The following is a 22,892-nucleotide window of genomic DNA, read 5'->3' as shown; positions in this document are numbered from 1 at the left end:
CCTGAACACATCAGTATGAATCAAACCAAAAAATAAAAAAATTCTCCGAAACAAATCTCTCCCCCATGGACACAGACATCTTATGCAGTATACCGTATTTACCTGATAGTAAGATGAGGGTTTTTCCAAAATTCATCATTCAAAAAACACAGGGTCATCACATATTCATATATTAAACTATTGCTGCAGAGGTAAACAATTTTAAGTTGTTTAGTAGAGTATGCGGGAGTTACTTACATTTACAGATGAAGCTTTGGCTATTGAGGTCATGTGCAGCGCTAGTGCAAAGGAATGCAAAAAACTATGGACTAGCCACTACAATAATCTGTTGCTCCAGTTAAAATTTGACAATTTTGTGGAACACAGGAGGAAACAGCACAAAATTCTATCGTCTTACAACCTCTTGTTGTATCTGAACAAGTTTGCAATAAAAGTCCTCATAAATGTATGGATATCATGTACAAACCTTAATCGTGCCTTTTACATAAATGTAACATTGAAAAGTGGAAGTATGTTGGTTTTCAAAAACCATTACTAGATTCTGAACCCAGATCAATACTTTGTTTGATTATGAGAGACTAATGATTTACCAAGTGGGTTGCAAATGAGAAATTTGGTCGATGTTCACACATTAGAATGCCTACCAGTAATAACGTTACCAGCTTTTAATCAGTTTTAGAACATGATGCTGACAATAAGATTAAACAAGAAGGAAAATTACTCTGGAATGAAATATCTAACAAATGAAATAAATCATATTAAACTGACTGTTGCTGTTGTCATGAGGATAAATTACAGCGGTGAGACCCATCATTGAGACAATAGTAACATCTGTCAGTAGATTGCAGGACGAGTGAAAGTTCAAAAATTGGCCTGAAACATGATTGCTACCTTTTATTCATGTATTAGTTGCTGTTGTTACATATGGCTTGCACCCTAGAAGATACTGCAGTTTGTGTGTGACACTTATTTAGGCACAGGGTCACAGAAGGATAAGAGGCGGAACAGTGATACCAGCTTGACTGAGTTCTAGGTGAGTGCAGGGAGGGGAGTTGTGAGCAGGCAGCAAATTACATCGTGCTGCCAAGCACTGGAATCTATACTGCGTACTTTGGCTTTTTAGGAACATCTACCACATTTAGATTGTAGTTTGCCTGAGTCCATTTCTGGTCATAATTGAATTGACTTAAAGCTGGACAAATACTCTACAATAGTATTCATTTCTGCAGGAGATGGTAAAAGTGTAGATATGGAGCAAGGACATACAAAAGTGTTTGAAAACTTAAATGCTGTCAGCACTCACCGTGATGTATGATGGAAACAAGAGGGGGTTTGTCAGCTGCTGTTCCTATGCAGCCAACAGAAAAGCAGCAGGCAGACGATAAGTTTGGAAGCAAGGGACATTGTAACATCCTCAGGTCGGCTGAGAAGTGGAATCTGATATGTATTTAAACAAAAACAGCTGTGTTCTTAGATGCCAGTGACCACAACATGAGAAATCACAACATATTTGAAAGAAACTGCAAAATATCTGCAATGACGCAGATATAAATTTCAGCTATGCTGTTAAGGTGAAGATGATTGAAAACAGCGATACCACTGGGTTGGTTAGTGAAAAAACAAATTTTTGTTATATTCTGTCCTGGATTTTCCATTGTCTGAGTTTGTAATTTGGTTATTCAGAATATGTTAAAATAATTTTTTCTCAAGAAGCCTGTTAAAAAAAGGAGAGGCATCTTATACTAGGGTAAATACGATATTTAAAAAGCAACTGCAGTGTTTATATAAAATCTATAACATTTCAAAACACAAAAACTGAAGGAGAAGCTAAACCCTGAAACAATGTAACACATGCACCAGTTGATAGGTGTCTGTTTATCAACTGCCACACGGCATCATTTGGGGCAGGGCCGATACAGGCGATGCTGAAATCTGGAATTTTCTGAATTTAAGATGAAATGGCAGCCAAATTTAAGAAACACTAAAAAGATTCTAACTGGGGATAAAGTCATGCATCACTACACAATACTCATCTAAGCATTTCACTTTACTCAGTCTCGTACGTATGTCACGAAGAAAGACCTTTGGGCTCTACAAGCATGAACCCACATTTTTTCACATTAATTTAGTGATGGAACAGCAGACACCGTATACAGGCCCACTAAGAGCACTGACAGTGTGATTCAGAAAGTAAGGTTCTGAGCTATTGCCTTCACTACAAAAAGATTTTTTACTTCAACTGTAGTTCATGTACTTACATGAAGAAAGATTCTCTCTTGTACTGTCTCGCAGCTTATCCAGGACAAGCTCCACTGGTAAAACTCTCCTGCGTTCCGCAACAAAGAGAGTACGTAAAATACGAGCTATTTCAGGAAGCCTAGTGTACCTTACTATTTCTTTCTCTTCTTCTGGTTTTATAGTCATTTCTTTAAGTGTCTTTGCTGCTTGTTTTGCTCGAACCTAAAATTGAAGGAAAGTACTGTATTAATTCTTTCAAAATAGCTTGTGCAGCAAAAAAATTTATGTCAGATAGTAAACTGAGTGGCAGTAAAAGTAAATCCTTATTACACAAAGAATCAGAAGCATAACCCCCCCCCCCCCCCCAACCATTACAAAAGTAGAATTATGTACAACACCTTTTTGACCTATGAATAAAACCTATTACAGACGTTCATAAGATGAGACATCAAAGTAGCATTAATCCCATTTAAATGTTCTTGACAAGTAATGACTTCAGTTCCTATTAAGAAAAAATGAGTGAACTGTAAAAAGGTAATCCTAACTGGGCGTCAATCAACACCCTACAAAAATTAATGTGGACGTGTGTTGACAATTTTATGTTGAATAAAATCTGAACTGGCATCCATCAAATAATGTTACGTACCCACTAAGCTTGGGCTTCAGTACTGTGTAAATGGCAAATTCACAACAAAAGAAAACAAAAATAAATTGAAGGCTACCATTGAATACATACATAGATAGCAAACAAGTTTAAAGCTTTCAAAATCTTAGAAAGAACTCAAAGTTATGAGTTGAACTTTGTACCTATGATCATCACAATTCCCAATCTCAGGTAAGAGGCACAAACTAAAGAAAATAAAAAAGATTAGTATTTAAGAAACTTTAGAGGCAAAACTTTTTTTTTGGAATGTTCATTTCCCTTTGATTTGTAGCACTCACTCACAAATTTCCACTTTATAATTGACAGCTTAGAGCAATAAAATTACAGGTTAGAAAGAAATGATAAAAGCCAAATTCAAGACTCATAAATTAACGAGACAACCACATACTGTGGTACCAGCTATGTAGAAGTATATATTCCCAAAAACGGCCAAATCCAGCATTAGTACTGCTCCAATTGAAAGCTTTGCTGTACAGATATTCATTGTCTTTTTTATGTAACTTAGAAAATGAACGCATCTGTGGCATCCATATTGTTTGTAGAGCATACAACATTGAGGAACGAAAACATTTTCTTATAAGTTACTTCTTCTGTTGTAACATGTCACATCATACCATATTTAATAGAACAAAAGATGCTAGCCAACACCTAGGAAAACTGTAATGTCAAGACAGGTATGTGTAGTTGAATTAAATTTTCTCACATACATGAAATGTATTTGCATTTGTGAATATAGACCACCATCAGCTGTATAATGGAATAACAACAACGAAAATTCCAGGACTCAAACCTGAATGTCTCGCTTATCATGAGCGGCCACCTTACCATTAGGCTACCCGAGCACAACTCGTGGTCAGACCCAAACTTACACATGTCATCAACTATGTGCCTACAACGTGCACTTGTACATTCATTATGTATATTCCCGTACAGGAGAGACACTTCAAATGAAGTTTGCTTGCCCGGCATCATTGAATAAATATGATATTGCATTGCCTGTGTTGTTCAGAAGGACAATGTAAAGTTCCTTCACATATTGAAGGAGGGTCTGATGGTGAGTCATGCTCAGACCGGATAATGGTGAGACGACAGCTCGCGATAAGCAGGAAATTGAAATTGAGTCATGGCCCGGCACAAACTTTTATTGTCGTCATTCCATTACAAATCTGATGGTGGTCTGTATTCGCAAAAGCAACACAGGCATTGCAATATCATAATTTTCTAACAAGTTATCTGTAAATAATTTTTCATTTTGAGAATTCTCTAGGGTGAAATCAGTCTCAATTTTTTGATATGGAATTAAATACGAATTGGATATGTTCTTTGGAAATTTCCCACACGCAGTTTGTTTGAGAGTCCATGAATCGAACAGTGGCTGAAAGATGAACCCACCAAACAAGCTGCTGAATGACAGTTCTCGATGGGTTACATGTAAGCCAAACATGCAGATGAGGGAAGCATCGGTATCAATCATGCTTTAATGAAGGCTTGCACACTGCTCTGCATATATGGCCACGTATTGTCCTACTGAAATGTGCCATGTGGAGATGCCTGAAGAAAGGGCACTACTATTGGCTCTCAAGCAGCACTGATTTAAAAGTTGTTTACATTGCCATCAATATACAGGAACAGAGATGGCACGTTTTATATAACTATATCCAAAAGATCACGCTTGGCTTTCGTACACTCGACATCACAAACTGCCCAACAGTGTTGACCATGGTAACATTTAATGTGAGTAAAGCCATCACAGGCAACACTAAACTGGCAGACTTCCAAAATAACTTCAACTTTTCACTCAGCATGCCAGCAACAGATTTCAGGTTCCTATTGCTTTTTAGTCACTTCTTGTTTCTGGACAATGGAAGCCGAAGCACGGAATGCACGCCAGTCCATTCTTCATCAGACTGCATCAATCTCTGTATCTGGCAAGTCAATGGTCACCTTTGGTGCCCAAGTATCTGCCAGTTACTGCAACAGACTACCTCCTACACACTGGTTCTACACACCTTTCACTGTCAAAGCATCAAACTCTGTACATGCTGGAAGTATGGCATCAAAACTTCATTTCGTGGAAACAGTTCAAATTTTTATTTTTCCTATGGTTAATCTCAATCTTCCACTGCGACTGTTGCCTCTACAGCTCTCATTACTACCATCTTCTCTGATGTCTTAACAAATTTTATCTTCCTATGCCTTTTTGGGTTAGATTGCAAAAGGGAAGGACACATTGCTGCTGAAAATTAGTTGAGAGCAGCAGTGAGTTTCAGGGGTTGGGGCAATTTTGATAAGAGGCTGTAAATCCCCAGTGAACCTACTTAGGTTTCTGCACTGAATCAGTTCCAAATGCAGGACAGACTATTGGGCATTATAAATCTAAATTTGGACTTTAGAGCAAGGAGAAGTTTTATGATGAGATCAGGATGAAAATTTACAACCATAGTTTGTGCAAGTGAGGATCCATACAGCTTCTCTTTGTAGTTGGGGGGTTAGTACAGACAGATGAATTTTGACAAAATCCGGATTGTAAGAAAAATATTGGTGCAACCTGGAATTCAGAGAAGTGAAAGAGAGAGCTTCAAGTGGAATAGTTCAGTTATGACTTCACTAATTGCACAGCGTGCACGTTGGAGGGAACATGAAAAGAACAGCAATTTAAAGTTTGAAAAACTATGCAGAAAGTAACAGAAAATACAGCACCATGAAAGGTAATTATTTTTTTGTTGATATAGCTTGTTGCACAAAGGGGATGATAAATGACAGATTCAAAAACATTAATTTGCCATTTCATGCCTAAACTGCACAAAATATGCTCAGGTGGCCAACAGACAAAATGTCTGTGCTAGGACATTATTTACGTAATGTATTTGTTGGAATGCAATTAGAATAAAAAGTTAATTTGAAGCATTTAAAATTAAGTAACCATTTCCTTATGAATATCTAAAAACAAAGATGATGTAACTTACCAAACAAAAGTGTTGGCATGTTGATAGACACACAAACAAACACAAACACACACACAAAATTCAAGCTTTCGCAACCCACGGTTGCTTCATCAGGAAAGAAGGAAGGAAAGACTAAATGATGTGGGTTTTAAGGGAGAAGGTAAGGAGTCATTCCAATCCCGGGAGCGGAAAGACTTACCTGAGGGGGAAAAAAGGACAGGTATACACTCGCGCGCGCGCGCACACACACACACACACACACACACACACACACACACACACACACACACACACATATATATATATCCATCCACACTTATACAGACACAAGCAGACATTTGTACAGGCAAAGAGTTTGGGCAGAGATGTCAGTCGAGGCGGAAGTACAGAGGCAAAGATGTTGAATGACAGGTGAGGTACGGCAACTTGAAATTAGCGGAGGCTGAGGCCTGGTGGGTAACGGGAAGAGAGGATATACTGAAGGGCAAGTTCCCATCTCCGGAGTTCTGACAGGTTGGTGTTAGTGGGAAGTATCCAGATAACCCGGACGGTGTAACACTGTGCCAAGATGTGCTGGCCGTGCACCAAGGCATGTTTAGTCACAGGGTGATCCTCATTACCAACAAACACTGTCTGCCTGTGTCCATTCATGCGAATGGACAGTTTGTTGCTGGTCATTCCCACATAGAAAGTTCACAGTGTAGGCAGGTCAGTTGGTAAATCACGTGTGTGCTTTCACACGTGGCTCTGCCTTTGATCGTGTACACCTTCCGGGTTACAGGACTGAAGTAGGTGGTGGTGGGAGGGTGCATGGGACAGGTTTTACACCGGGGGCAGTTACAAGGGTAGGAGCCAGAGGGTTGGGAAGGTGGTTTGGGGATTTCATAGGGATGAACCAAGAGGTTACGAAGGTTAGGTGGATGGTGGAAAGACACTCTTGGTGGAGTGCAGAGTATTTCATGAAGGATGGATCTCATTTCAGGCCAGTATTTGAGGAAGTCGTATCCCTGCTGGACAGCCATATTCAAAGTCTGATCCAATCCCGGAAAGTATCCTGTCACAAGTGGGGCACTTTTGGGGTTGTTCTGTGGGAGGTTCTGGGTTTCAGGTGATGAGGAAGTGGCTCTGGTTATTTGCTTCTGTACCAGGTCGGGAGGGTAGTTGCGGGATGCGAAAGCTGTTTTCAGGTTGTTGGTGTAATGGTTCAGGGATTCAGGACTGGAGCAGATTCGTTTGCCACGAAGACCTAGGCTGTAGGGAAGGAACCGTTTGATATGGAATGAGTGGCAGCTGTCATAATGGAGGTACTGTTGCCTGTTGGTGGGTTTGATGTGGACCGATGTGTGAAGCTGGCCATTGGACAGATGGAGGTCAACGTCAAGGAAAGTGGCATGGGATTTGGAGTAGGACCAGGTGAATCTGTTGGAACCAAAGGAGTTGAGGCTGGAGAAGAAACTCTGGAGTTCTTCTTCACTGTGAGTCCAGATCATGAGTATGTCATCAATGAATCTGTACCAAACTTTGGGTTGGCAGGCCTGGGTAACCAAGAAGGCTTCCTCTAAGCGACCGATAAATAGGTTGGCGTACGAGGGGGCCATCCTGGTACCCATGGCTGTTCCCTTTAATTGTTGGTATGTCTGCCCTTTGAAAGTGAAGAAGTTGCGAGTCAGGATGAAGCTGGCTAAGATAATGAGGAAAGAGGTTTTAGGTATGGTGGCAGGTGATCGGTGTGAAAGGAAGTGCTCCATCGCAGCGTGGCCCTGGACGTGCGAAATATTTGTGTATAAGGAAGTGGCATCAATGGTTACAAGGATGGTTTCCGGGGGTAACAGATTGTGTAAGGATTCCACGCATTCGAGAAAGTGGTTGGTGTCTTTGATGAAGGATGGGAGACTGCATGTAATGGGTTGAAGGTGTTTATCTACGTAGGCACAGATACGTTCTGTGGGGGCTTGGCAACCAGCTACAATGGGGCGGCCGGGATGATGACAGCAATAGGACACGTGATGTAGTCAGCCAATAGCAAGATCACTCTTCAGTAGCGCAAATACACAATTAAGAAAAGTTATGGCTTAAATTAATACACATAGCATTTACATATAATATTGGTCTTGAAGGTTAATAAGTTGGAAGAGAAGCTAAGCTTCCACATATAATGTTGATCTTTATTGCGCGTGTTACACTTTAAGATACATCACACAAATGTGCCAGTAAAATTTTTAATAACAACGCAAATGTCTCATCTTCTGGGCTCGAAATTCTTCTAAATGGTCGTTCTCATAGAGTTGATTTTTCTAATGAGAGTCAAACGCTTTGTGATTTAAGAAATTCATCGTACATTGTCGCACATAGTTCATGTTGCGTAAAAGGAAATCTGCTTTGAATGTAACACTTTTCAAACCACTATTCGCAATATTTTTCCCGCGACCTGTTAGAAATAGGTTCGTTTCAGCAGTTGCAAGAAAGCGCCAGATAACTGGCGTCACCGCGTTTGCGCACCTACGATGACGCAGGAAGCCCATATGTTCGTACGTGTCAAACATTATTTCATAAAAGAAACAAGACATCGAAGGATACTTCAAGAGCGTCGGGATTTCGCGAACCATACCAAAATGCACAATTCGGCTTAAAATGCACATCCGTATGTAAATTTTCTTGGAGTACCAGTTGAAACTAGCCAATAGTGTGAAATTAAACACTTTGTTTCAAATAATTGGCTGCCTCAGTAGAAAGAATTAATAAAAGCCAAATCTCTTTAGCAAACTGGCAAAAATAACTTCATTGTTCTGTAAGGCGATTAATGCTTGACTATCAAAGGTGGAAATAAAATCTGAAACTATTAACATATTTTAGCTTGTCGTAATTACGCGAACGTATTTTAATTCATTTGATAGCTCCCGGCCACAAAAATCCGTTTTGTTATCATTTTACAACAAAATCACTGAACATAAACACAGGTCACGTGGAGATGACCCACCTCCCCACCAAAACTCTGCTGTGTGCATCAGGCCCGGATCTACGATATTTCCTAACAGGGGCAATATTAAGTAGTTGCGTGCAGCCACACTTCCATAACCATAAGTGGGAGAAGGTACTACTCATACGCGACTCAACTGCGCACGCGCAAAAGCCCGCCCGCAACTGCTCAAACGAATCTAATTTAAACAGTTGTCACGTCACGCTCATCGGAGGCAATTTGTTGTTATAAAGCATTGCATAGTGTTCCTAAAGCCTTTGACACACTTTATTGTTGGCAGATGCTTGTATGAACACTGTTTTGTTGTTGCATACAGCGCATTTCCTTTGCAACTTAAGTTTTATTTTCTTTTTTTTCCCCCTCCCGTTCATGTTTTGTTGCTGCAGTATTATTCTGCAGTAGCGGGATACAATAATATCCTTTGTTAGAGTATTCGTTCTTACCAGTCAAAATCACAAAAATTCAACTGAAAATTAAAACAATGAAAAATTCTCGAAATTCTAAACAATTCCCGGGTTTTTCCTGGTTGTCTCCCAGATGAAAATATTCCAGGGTTTTTCCCGGATCTCCCGGTTGTCCCGGGTCATATACACCCTGTTCTATTATCTTCTTGTCCAAACTATTTATCGTCCATGTTTCACTTCCGTACTTTGCTACATTCCATACAAATACTTTCAGGAACGACTTCCTGATACTTAAATCTATGCTCGATATTAACAAATTTCTCTTTTTCAGAAATGCTTTCCTTGCCATTGCCAGTCTACATTTTACATCCTCTCTACTTCGACCATCCTCAGTTATTTTGCTCCCCAAACAGCAAAACTCCTTTACTACTTTAAGTGTCTCATTTCCTAATCTAATTCCCTCAGCATCATCCGACTTAATTCGACTACATTACATTATCCTCGTTTTGCTTTTGTTGATGTTCATCTTATATCCTCCTTTCAAGACACTGTCCATTCCGTTCAGCTGCTCTTCCAGGTCCTTTGCTGTCTCTGACAGAATTACGATGTCATCGACGAATTGTCCATGGATTTTAATTCCTACTCCAAATTTTTCTTTTGTTTCTTTTACTGCTTGCTCAATATAAAGATTGAATAACATCGGGGATAGGCTACAACCCTGTCTCACTCCCTTCCCAACCACTGCTTCCCTTTCATACCCCTCAAGTCTTATAACTGCCATCTGGTGTCTGTACAAATTGTAAATGGCCTTTCGCTCCCTGTATTTGACCCCTGCCACCTTCAGAATTTGAAAGAGAGCATTCAAATCAACGTTGTCAAAAGCTTTCTCTAAGTCTAGAAATGCTAGAAATGTAGGTTTGCCTTTCCATAATCTATTCTCTAAGATAAGCCGTAGGGTCAGTATTGCCTCACGTGTTCCAACATTTCTATGGAATCCAAACTGATCTTCCCCGAGGTCGGCTTCTACCAGTTTTTTCATTCGTCTGTAAAGAATTCGTGTTAGTATTTTGCAGCCATGGCTTATTAAACTGATAGTTCGGTAATTTTCACATCTGTCAGTACCTGATTTCTTTGGGATTGGAATTATTATATTCTTTTCTAAGTCTGAGGGTATTTCGCCTGTCTCTTACATCTCACTCACCAGATGGTAGAGTTTTGTCAGGGCTGGCTCTCCCAAAAGCTATCAGTAGTTCTGATGGAATGTTGTCTACTCCCGGGGCCTCCACAATATATTAACCATAAAATGGAACCAGACATTCAGTTATTTGTTGGCAGTTTCCAGTGCCTGTTCTTCAGATTTTTCCACAAAGAAATTTACTATCACTGAGCTTATGGGGCTCCCCATAACAATGCCATCTTTCTATTTCTAAAACCCTTTTGTTCCCTTTGAAATATGTGGCTGTGAGACAATATTTACACAGTTCTGCAATATCAGGAGGGGAAAGCCCAATTTAGTTACTTCAACACTTCATTAATGGAACCATGTTGAAAAGTGATACTAATTCAAATCTGACTACAAATCCACCTGAAATCTACTGAAACAAGTCTACGAAAGACGCTTGCAAACTGGTGGAAAAAGTATGAATTTATAAGATATTGTGTAGTTGTGGAAACATGGATGTGGATACTACTAAAAGAATGGTAAAAAAAAAAAGACTACAAGAGCACTACGGCAACTGCAGAAAAGGAGAAAAAGACAGACCAACTGTTGGGGCAAATGGAGACCACATGATTCAATTTCATAAGGCTCATTTACTAGCAGCCACAAGTGAATACCATTAAAGTCTCTACAGAGAGGCCACAGAGTTAACTAAACATCTCCATAATTTTAACCAGGAGGGGGGGGGGGGGGCTGAAACTGATTGGTATCCAGATTCTAGTGCTGAAAAAGATGTCTTCCACGATAGGGTGACAGCAACAGCAGATAACAGCAACCTGCAACTACAATTGCACTAGAGTTTAAAAATGGAATACACCATGCCTCTGTGTGGGAGCACGTAAAAACAGCTACCTATAGTGTGCATATAAAAAAACCTTGGAAAAGCTATAACCCCCTTGAGAAGTCTTCTGCAGATGAGAACAAAATGTTGGGCTTCCATCGAGAAATATAGCACTATAGCCCAGAGCGTTTTAGTAATTGTGACATTTTCAAATATAGAAGCTTCATTTTACTAATAGGAGGGAACACCACTGGACTTGGAAACTTCATAAGCAGTCTTGCAGTCACGAAAGAAGATTTTAATTGTAATGCTTCTACATAAAGTTTCTTATTACTAACCTTCTCAAGCACAGATTTTGGAATTCCCTTATACAAATCTGTCTTAAATGCTTCAACCCTCTCATTCACTCTAGCTTCAGTTCTGCTTTGAGATTGTTTTTCACTTACAAGTTTTAAGGCATTTTCCATTCTTTTATTGCACTGAAAGATATCCTTTGCACATTCTGAAACAAAAGAATAGTCATATGTCAACAAAATAAGTAATAACTAGCATGGCATTTGATATTTACATGTATATCTGAACTTTGTAAACCACCCAGTTACCAGTAGAATATACATACAGTACCAAAATAAGTAATAAAAGGAAGGGATTAGTTTGCACTACAGACTTGTCAAGAAAAACTCTGACCATCCACACGAAAAAAATACTTTACAAAACACATCTTACAGTGAGATGCATAGTCAACACCCATGTTTTTAAAATAGGTAGAAATCCTACAAGTCTTTAAATGCAAATCAATCAATATTATATCATTTTGTTTTGTAAATTAATAAACAAAAATTTCAACAATCATCTCTATTTACCAACAAATACTAAAAATACCATTATTTTCATATATCTGTGACACGTTTATAATTACAGAATCCAAATATTGGCAAAACATTATTTATATTCAGTAACAGACACAGAAGTCACACTTAGGTGGGTTGAGTCACTTTTGAATAGAGTGAAAAAGCTCCAAACCATGGAACTAGCCAATGCACACCAATGATTATCATAATACTTACAAGCACTACTTTAAATGATGTCCCTTATGTCAGTGATTTATCCTATTTTGTGACTGTAGCATCTATAAATAGTGGCAAATGGCACAAATGCTGCCCTAAGCTGTTCAGGAGCAGCACAAAGAATTTTATGCTTGAGAGGTTCTCAGTGCACTCAAAACCAAATGTCTTGTCTTTCTATGTATTTTTGCTTTGAAATTGTATGCAGAAGACTGATTGCCTGTATAGGCCCCACCTCTTTAAAAGCTCTCATTTCCCACAGCATAAAGAACATTATTAATATGCTGCTGCTAAATTACTGTAAATACAGAGACCATTGCGAAATACTTGGAATGTATTTGCAATTGCGAATATGGACAACCATCAGCTGTATAATGCAATTTAAGGTGGTATGCCTGAGATATGTGAACGAACTACCGTATTTACTCGAATCTAAGACACATTTTTTCCCGGTTTTTGTGATCAAAAAAACCTCCTGCAGCTTAGAATAGAGTGCAAAGTAAGTGGAAGTTCTGAAAACTGTCGGTAGGTGCCACCACAACTAACTTCTGCTGTCGAATATACACAGCGCTACACAGGCACAAAGATAAATACTGGCACCAAAACCTCTGCGTCAGTAAATAAATTAAAAAAGGTAGAAGAAGAGCTTCTTTTTCTCCACCCCGAGTTTCAACAGCTGCATTTTCATTTTCATACATTATCCAATGAAGTAAATAGAAATTCCATATTGTTCATCTTCAAACGTAGCAGTCTTTCAAATATTCGTAGGCAACAACAATAAATTTCTTTACACACAAATTCCAACAATGCACAAGGTTTCAGGACTGTTGCACGAGTTGATACACTGGGGCTCATTAAGTTTTCACGTAGCGGCACCTATTGCTTCGTGAAATTTTGTGAAGTGCTTGTTGGTGTTAGTGAACCATAGTGAAGTGCTTTCATAATAGTGCCAAATTCAAGAGGGGAGTTATTTCTTTTGCGGAACAAATTCTAATCGTGCTGCAGGTATGCAATACGAGATTGATGAGACCAACATCAGGCAATGGCGACTGCAGACAGACAAATTATTTGAATGTTCAAGTAGCAGAAAAGCATTTAGTGGGCCAAAGTGTGGCTGATATCATGTACTAGAAATGATTTTAAATGAATTTGTTAAGGAACAGCGTCAGAAATTCCTGCCTGTGAACACCGAAATTTTAAAAATTAAGGCACATGAAATTGCTAGAGAGCAAAAAATCGAAAATCTTAAGGCTAGTCGCAGCTGGATTGATCTGTTTATGAAATGCTGGGGTTTTTCACTTCGGAGGCTAATTTTAGTTGCACAGAGGCTGCCGAAAAATTATGAAGAAAAACTTGTGGAATTTCAGCGCTTCATAATTAGGCAGCGCACAGAAAAGCAATACCTTCTTGGTCAGATAGGAAATGCTGACCAAACTCCCATATATTTTGACTTGCCGTCACATCATACGGTTGACGCCAAAGGAAAGAAAGACATAAGTGTTCTTACATCAGGGGGCAAAAAACCGCAGATGTCCGTCATGCTTGCAGATGGACATAAATTACCCCCCTCTTAGTTTTCAAGTAGAAGACTACCAAAATCTGTAATTGTACGAGCAAACGAAACTGGGCGGCTTTTGGAGGACATGGTGCTGGAATGGATTAGGCGTGTGTGGAATCATCATCCTGGCACAATGCTTGGTTTATGCAGTCTGTTGGTATTAGATGCGTACCCAGACCATACAACACCTGCAGTTAAACGAAAATTAGAGGAAAATAAAACAGACTTGGCAGTTACTACAGGTGGGATGAGGACAATTCTGCAACCACTTGATGTCTGTCTGAATAAACCATTTAAGGACAAGCTTAAACGCACGTACCCAGACAGGCTTTCAAAAAGCAATAGACAACTGACACCAACAGGACATGTAAAACGTGCAAGTTTGTCGCAAGTGTGCCAACGGATTTATGATGCATGGAAATGTGTTCCAAATCAGGCTGTGCAACAAGCATTTAAAAAATGTTCGATGATAGATGGTACAGAGGACGATGCTCTGTGTGAAGAAATGAGCAACAAAGAATTGAGTGATAGTAATTCAGAATCATGACTGATATTTTAAACATTTCATATAAGATGTATTACAAACCTAATAAAATTTTGTACTCTCTGCATTTGAAGTCATCACTGAAACTCTACTACGAAAATCCGACTGGCAAGATTGTTTGGGATGTATGTCAATATGGCCAACTCTACGTTCTGAATTTTTCCTTACCTATGACAAGAGATGGTTGCTAATAGGAACTTTTATGAATCGTGCATCATGTGCAGTATTCTCTTCACCATATGAATAAAACGAATGTAAACATTATGCCATGTATTTTTTCGTGTTTGCTGCTATCTCATTCAAATCCTGTCTGCCTAATAAACTAAGAAACTAGAGTGAGACGACAGCAAATGCGGAAGAATATACATATCATGTCAAGTTTATATTATTATTCTTATGCTGAATAGTGATACAATCAGAAATGGCAACTGACTAGATTTTTAAATCTAAGATGACTAATTTCTGTGCAGAATGTAATGTACTAAAGAGGCGTCTGCAAAGATTTTCAAACGGAGAAAAATTTTCCCTAAATTCTCGTTCAGAACATTTTCTATCATACGCAGACTATTATTTGGTTCTTGTTGATCACTATCAAAGAAAGCAGCAGTGTAAGTAACAACAAATAACAGTCTCTTGCCATTGTTTCACTAATGAGACAATTCCTCTTTTTTTAATTGTAAGTGGCGGTAGAGCACACAAAAGCAAGGCATGCCGTGAGCGGCGACAGGTCGTAAACACTCATTATCAGAAAGTGACAAACAATGCATGACAGTACAATAATGCGTTTGCAGCTTAGAGTTACATAAACACCCATAACAAAGAGAACGGCACTTATCAGATCAAAGCAAAATAAGCAATCAATTCAAACCAGACGAAGTAAGTGAAAAAGGAAGGGCGCCCGTGTAAATACAGACGGAGCACCTGACGCATAGCAATGGCTTAACTGCTAAGCTTACGACTCGGACCAAACTACTGTAGCTGTATCTTCATCCACTCGACCTAAATGGTGTCTCTTGTTACAATGGTCCAAATTTGTTTCGATTTGGTGGTGCGGTCTAAAACTTATGTCTCCCCTTGAATTTCGAGTCTCAAATTTCAGGTGCAGCTTAAGATACAGGAAAAATTTTTTCCTTAATTTCGAGTCTCATTTTTCAGATGCGGCTTAGATTCGCAGAACATTACGGTATTCTGCTAGTTATGGACAGATGTGCATTTCAAAGGGGAATATCACTTTATATTACTAAGCTTTCCTGCTCACAGAAGTCAATCTCCAGAAACATCCTACGAGAGCAATAGATTTGAAAACCCTTACAATAATGACTAGGGACCTCAAAATGTCCCAACAAATGATTCTTTATGCTGAGAATCAGCAGTATTTTCGAAAGGTGTACAACATGCTCCCCTTATTTATGATGTTTCTCAACATTACTTTTCTTTACTCACCCAATTATATAATTACAAAATTGGCAGAATGTTCTGTTAATGTTAATGTTCTGTTGTCATTCATAGCTGTCTGACCCATACTTGACAATGCTACAGATAAAACCGACAAGGTACTTAATGTAAAAGTAGAACCAAAAATAACTATTTGTATACTAGGGAATGACTTTCAGTGTGGTTGAAATACTTTGACAGGTATTGTTTCCCAGTCACTAAAGTGCAGAATGCAGATACCATAAACTGACAGTAAGTGCAAGTGTAAAGAGTCTCGCCAAATGCCTCGGAGAAAATCCCACTAAAAGGCATTCGAAAATAAGCTACTTTGCATTGAAATAAGTCAGATTGTATGGATATTTTGTTATATTTATAGGCATTAAAAGGCAAGCACTTAAATGTTATTTATAATACTATTTATCTACCGCACATTTTTAATACCAAGCAAAGATAACAAAAGAGTAAAGTACTTTATTTAAACAAAAAATCCTGCTGGAACTTCAGGTTCAAATTCAAGTTCTGTGATAAATAGAAATGAAGGTGTGCATGCAGTCATGCTCAAAATATCTGTGGCTCTCAAAGATGAAGCTGAAGTTGTGGGCAAGATATGAAACATCACTCTTGTATGCAGCAATAGTTTGTAATTTGCTTAGTACTTCTGATAAAACTTGCAGTTTTTACAACAATTTCCCACCTGACTAAGCCATCTTTTATTATAATTATTGAGCTTAACACTTCTCATCACATTCTGTCGTGCAATTTGTTTTTCACAATGTTCATGCTACTGAAAATTCTTCCCACCTCTGCATTTGACCATGGCAATACTAGTAAAGAAGTTGCTACATTCACTAAACTCTCAAACAGATTAACACCTCAAGCATCTTTATATTTTGCTACCTCATGTCAGAAATTCAGGACATCAGAACTTTTTCCATTTAACAGATGTTAAATTTTCTCACTTACATTCTGCTTTTGTGATTGTTTCGTTGCAGTCTTCTAGATGCATCATTATTGGTACAAGAAATTCTTTGACTAGTTGCAAAGAATTTGAAACTGACATATTTCTCAAAACTTTAACATTACCAGGAAGTCTTGTTTGAAGTTCACTACGTGACTTAACCCTTACGCAGTTGCGCGGGGTGTTCAGAACACCCCAGTCATCCTTATCGGTGGATTATTACATAATAGATACGAGTGTAACGTCATGTTCTTTGGTATCTTTCTAGGACGTAATATGAAAGCTTTGAGTAACAATAGAATCTACAATGGAAGCGCAAGTTCCAAGAAAACACAACAATGTTGCTGGCATCCCGCGCGACTCTTTATGTTGCAGTGCTGCGAGAAAGCGCACAGTTGTGTTCCATAGCAGCTGCTTGTATTTTGTCGCTCTGTGCAGTTAAAACAGCTATGGATCGTTACATAATGGAACAAGGAGGAGTGTGGAAGCTTCTGGAAGTGGTCTTAGACGAAACTTTTGAAGGAGGAGAAGAGGAGGAAACAGACAGTTGTGAAGTTCTTTCTCATCACAGTGACACAGAAACGGAGGATGAAGACAATCTGGAACTGGAACCACAAATAAGTGCAGTGGATAATGAAAGCAAGCATGATTTTTTTATTGGAAAGAATAAGGTTACAAAATGGATGAAAAGTTGTCCTAGTCGCAACGTAAGAACTAGAAGTGTAGACCTCATTATTCATCTCCCTGGTGTGAAAGCTATCACAAAATCTGCGAAAACTGCTGTGGACTGTTTTTCGATATTTATAAATGACATAATAATTAGAATGATTACATCATGCACAAATATTTACATACAACACACTGCATCAAATTTCACAAGAGATCATGACGTCAAACCAACAAATGAGGAAGAAATCAAATCTCTTCTAAGTCTGTTGATAGTTGCTGGTCATTACAGGGCAGGACACTACAATCTGGAAGACTTATGGAACACAAATGGTTTTGGAATTACAATATTTCATGCCACACTGAGTTTATGGTACCTTCGTTTCTTCTTGCGTTGTTTGAGATTCGAGACAGACCACAGCGTAGAGAACTTGATCGCCTAGATGCATTCAGTAAAGTGTTTGAATTATTCATGTCAAACTGTGTCAGTAATTATACTATGAATATATGACAGTGGATGAACAACTGGTTGCATTTAGAGGCAAATGCAGTTTCTGACAGTATATACCGAGAACGCCTGCGAAATATGGTTTGAAGATTTTCACCTATGTGATGCAAGGACATGGTACACTTTGGGGATGGAAATCAATGTTGGGAAACAGACAGAGGGTCCCTTTGCACTGTAAAACTCTTCTAAGGAGATAGTAAATAGACTTGTGCGGCCTACCGAATGCACAGGAAGCATTCCAGACTTGGTTTGCACCAGAGGTTGTGAACTTAGAAACAGCCTTTTTGGATTCAGAAAGGATATCACAGCAGTTTCATATGTGCCAAAGAAGAGCACAAACGTTATTCTCCTTTCATCTTTGCATCATGACAGTGCCACAGACACTAATACTGTGGAGGAAAAGAAACCAGAAATTGAAACAATGTACAATAAGACCAAAACAGTTGTGGACACAAACAGATGAAATGTCTGCTACTTATTCAACCTCAAGAAAAACTACATGCTGACCACTTACCCTATTTTTCCAAATGATTGACATTGCTTGCATTAATGCCTTCATCATATACGCAAATAATAACAATGAGAGGATTTCCTGAAGAATGTTTTTACGTGATGTTGGAAGGTCATTAGTAAATCCCATAGTGTGCAAGACAGCAGCCAATTACTCCCTGCCTAAACAAGTTGGACGGAAAGCCGCTAAAATGGCGGGAATTGAAGACAGCAACTACGCACCACCTTCTGAACAAAGAATACATAATTACGTCCAAGCGATGCACAGTTTGTCCTCGGAGTAAAGATATAAGTTAAATCGCACTGTGCTTGATGTTTGAAAGTTTTGTGTGTAAAGCACGTGAGAAATGTGTGGGGAAAGTGTTACAATAACGCACCCCCTGCAGCCAGTGATTGTGACCGATTTCATAAAATGTTTGTATGAGTTGACTGAACAAATGTTTAATTATATGTATAATTCCTTATGCCTGTAATATAGTATGAAGAATAACAGAAATAACTAATTATACAAAATATTGTAAGAAAATGGGAATTATTGCATATATTTCAAATAACCTGATTGTATTAAGGTAATATTCAATGAAACGATAATGTACCGGGAGGTAACATTCTAAATGGCCATTTGTGAAGTAAACATATTCATATCAGTGATATGCTGCACAATGTCATTATAGCCACTTTTATTTGGGGTGTTAGCAACACTATTAACGTTACAAAAAGCCGCGCAACCGCATAAGGTTTAAGAAGGAAAGTAATGCAACTTTGCTTAAATTCAGTTTCTTTCTCTGTAGAAGTCTTAATTTGTGTAATTACCCTCAGTTTCAAATCATAAATGTTCATGATATTCTCTGTCAGGAGACCCTTCCTGCATATTGGGAGATGAATTTCTTAACAATGCCCTCCACTGAAACCATTAAGTCTTCTAGATGGATCTGAAGCCCAGGCTTCAAACAAGTTATTCACCCTTTGCACTTCAGTGCACTTCGGCCAAAACTGGATGAAGGAAAATGAGATAGACAAAAAGTTTTTTATCTACGTACATGGACTGTAGGAATATGGCAGACTAATTACTCTCCTCCGACTTCGCAATACCAAACACAGTGGGGAGTTAGAGCCATTGTTCAACAATTTGAGCAACTTCACTTCTTACCAAAAGCCATCTGCTGTGGGATACATGAACAAGTTTTCTAGGCTCGTGTCTATCATTTATTGTGGCAAACAGTGATTTGTCATGCAATGACATATAACTGATTTGCCCATCTCTTATAAGTCAAAATCATCAGCAAACACTCTGAAGCTGATCAAGTAGCTAACTGTAATGTACAGCACACACACCGAATCGTGATGAGATTGGAACGTTCATTTCGCATCCTGGCACAAACTCCATCGTAATTTCCTGTCACTGAACGTTTGCAGCACACCTGATACTTTGAGCATCAGTTTTGTAGCTCATAAAGTGACAAAAAAGTAGATGTCAGACTTGTTTTATTATGACCAAAATACACCATTACAAGTCCACAACATTTTGCTAACACTGATATCATTAGAATATGCAATAAGGATACTAAAAGGTCCATGCCCTATTCCTTTTCAGACTAAGGTTCAAACATAAATTTCATTACTGCACTGCACTTTGTTCTATGGATTGTAATTTCTGCTGTAGTTGGATGATCATTAAACATACTTATGTATAGTTCTCTGAGATTGTCATGACAGTGCTGCTGAATAACTTGCTAAAAAGATATAACTTGCTAAAAAGATAGGTCTGTGGAGAACTGTAATAGATGGCAAAATCATCGACAAAAAGGGATCCGGAGTCAGGCCATTATTGGGTTAATGGCGACAGCAAAGAGGACGACCCTCAGGACGGAACCCTGAGGCACACCATTTTCCTGAATAAAGATGTCCGATACGGCAGAACCCACACGCACCTTGAAAACTCGGTCTCATAAAAATGCCCGAAGGAAAGAGGGCAGCCACCCACGGAAGCCCCCTGTGTAAAGAGTACAGAGGATAGCAGTTCTCCAGAAGGTGTGGTAGGCCTTCTCCAAATCAATAAACATGGCCACAGTCAGGGATTTCCGCAGAAAACCATTCATGATATGGGTGGACAAAGTAACGAGATGGTCAACTGCAGAATGCCGCGCTCGAAATTGACACTGTGCATTTGTGAGTAAATGGTGAGACTTGAGCCACCACACCAGCCGGGCATGAAACATATGTTCCATCACCTTGAAAATGCAGCTGGTAAGAGAGATGGGGCGGTCGCTAGAATGAAAGTTTTCGTCCTTACCGGGCTTAGGTATGCATATGATGGTGGCTCGCATCCAGGAAATGTGCCCTCATCCCAGATGCAGTTGTATGTGTTAAGCAGAAAGTGCTTGCCCACAAGAGAGAGGTGCTGCAACATCTGAATGTGGATAGTGTCTGACCCTGGGGCGGAGGACCGGGATGAACTGAGAGCATTATCTAGCTCCCCCATAGTGAATGCGGCATTGTAGCACTTGTGATTCGGAGAGGAGAAGGGTATCGCCCGCACCTCCTCCACTCATTTCCGATGGATGAAGGCAGGGTGACAATGGGAAGAGCTCGAAACTTCCGCAAAATGGCGGCACAAGGTGTTGGAGATAGCAACAGGATCCACAATGACATCGGCACTTACTGTCAGGCCAGAAATGAGGGTATGGATCTTGGTTCCAGAAAGCTGTCAGAGATTGGCCCACATGACAGAGGAAGGAGTGTAACTGTTAAAAGAACTAGTGAATGAAATCCAACTAGCTCTTTTGCTATCCGGAAGAACTCTACAACACTTTGCACACATCTGCTTATAATAAATGCAGTTTTTCGCATAGGGTGGCAGTTAAAAATGCGGAGGGCATGTCTCTGTGCGCAAATTGTGTCACGGCATGCCTCAGTCCATCAAGGGACTGACACACAACGTGGTAAAGACGAAATGCGAGGAATGGAATGTTCTGCTGCAGTAAGGATAACAATGGTGAGATTGTCCACTTGGTCATCACAACTGAGGAAATCTTGTTCTGCGAAGGTCGCCAGGGAGGAGTAAAGCTGCCAGTCAGCCTTAGTAAGCTGCCATTTGGGCATGCATATGGATGGGGTAGGAGTCAGCAGACACAGAGCAAACAGGAAATGGTCGCTCCAGTAGGTGTCAGAAAGAACGGACCACTCAAGACGATGGGCAAGCTGAGCAGTGCAAAAGGATAGGTCCAAATGGGAATAGGTGTGTGAGGAGTCAGAAATGAAAGTGGGTGCTCCAGTGTTAAGGCAGAAGAATCTGAGCTGGTTAAGAGTGTCAGCCACGAGGGCACCTCTCTGGCATGTCCTGGGAGAACCCCAAAGGGGATGATGCACATTAAAGTCACCAAGTAGCAAAAATGGGAGAGGTATCTACCCAATAAGCTGAAGGAAGACTGCCCTGGTGACATCGAAGGACAGAGGTACATAAATAGTACAGAGGAAGAAAGTCAGATGGGGAAGGAAAAGGCGAACGGCAACAGCTTGAAGATGGGTAGTCAGGGAGATGAGTTGACTGTGGTCATCCTGTATGAGCAGCATGACGCCCCCATGAGATGGGATGCCGACCTCAGCGAAAAGGTCAAAACAAATTGGTAAGTAATGTGAAAGCTCAAAGCGTTCTTGAGCGCACAATTTCATTTCCTGAAGGCAGAGTACAAGGGGATGCTGTGATGCTAGGAGCAGTCATAAATCCTCTTTGTGGGACCAAAGGCCGCGAATGTTCCATTGGAGGACAATCATAAGGAGGAAGAGATATAGGGTTGTCAACTCGGTGGCCGCCGAGAGACTGCCAGTGGAGACTCGCTACTACAGGGCACAGAAGCAGGAGGATCCTGCTCCTGGGGACCACAGGGGCATCAGAATGCTTGTACGATCGGTCTGCGGTGTCCAACGCTGAGAAACAGTTGGTGGTGCGCACTGGCAAGAAAGGCCGGCCAGGCTAAGTGACCACGTGGCGACACCGTTAAGCAGGATCTTCGAGTTGGTGAAGGAGAAGACCGCTTGTCTTTAGGGGACTTCTTCGAACCCTTCTGGTTATAGGAGGACTTGGGTGTTGTTTGGCTGGAGGGACAGAGGATGTCTTTTCCGGAGTACTCCTTCTGTCCTTTCCCGCCTGCCAGTTGTGTAGTGGGGAGCTTCGCCCCTTTAGGCGAGAGTTTTAGGCGAGAGTTTGACTTTTTGTTGCACAGCAGGACGAGGGGACAACGGTGCTACCTTGACACTGGGCAACTTCACAACCTAAGAGCCAAATTTGAGGTCATGTGTTTGCATGACCATGTCCTTCATGGAGCGAGGGGTAACAAGAACTGAACTATAGGTGCCAGAGGGGAGAGCACAGGGTTTGCGACTAGCCAGTAACTTGAGAGCTACTGGGTAAGGCATTTTTCC

The 22,892-nt window shown here is 40.0% G+C and overlaps 2 protein-coding genes across 3 annotated transcripts in view; one reads left to right on the top strand and one right to left on the bottom strand.

Annotated features, from left to right (window-relative positions):
* Positions 1-22,892, top strand: part of LOC124787714 (D-aspartate oxidase) — a 259,599-nt gene that overhangs the window by 8,653 nt on the left and 228,054 nt on the right. The window lies entirely within an intron of this gene.
* Positions 1-22,892, bottom strand: part of LOC124787712 (DNA replication factor Cdt1) — a 97,591-nt gene that overhangs the window by 2,611 nt on the left and 72,088 nt on the right. For both annotated transcript variants that reach the window (XM_047254552.1, XM_047254551.1), the window contains exons 9-10: positions 11,567-11,730; positions 2,259-2,460 (exon numbers count right to left, since the gene is read on the bottom strand). In XM_047254552.1, coding sequence (XP_047110508.1) covers positions 2,259-2,460; positions 11,567-11,730 — 366 coding nt within the window. The remainder of the gene's footprint in view (positions 1-2,258; positions 2,461-11,566; positions 11,731-22,892) is intronic.

This window comes from Schistocerca piceifrons, chromosome 3, assembly GCF_021461385.2.
Source record: "Schistocerca piceifrons isolate TAMUIC-IGC-003096 chromosome 3, iqSchPice1.1, whole genome shotgun sequence".
Classification (NCBI taxonomy): Eukaryota; Metazoa; Arthropoda; class Insecta; order Orthoptera; family Acrididae; genus Schistocerca; species Schistocerca piceifrons.
The sequence above is the reverse complement of the archived record's forward strand: the minus strand, read 5'-3'. Positions and strand labels throughout refer to the sequence as shown.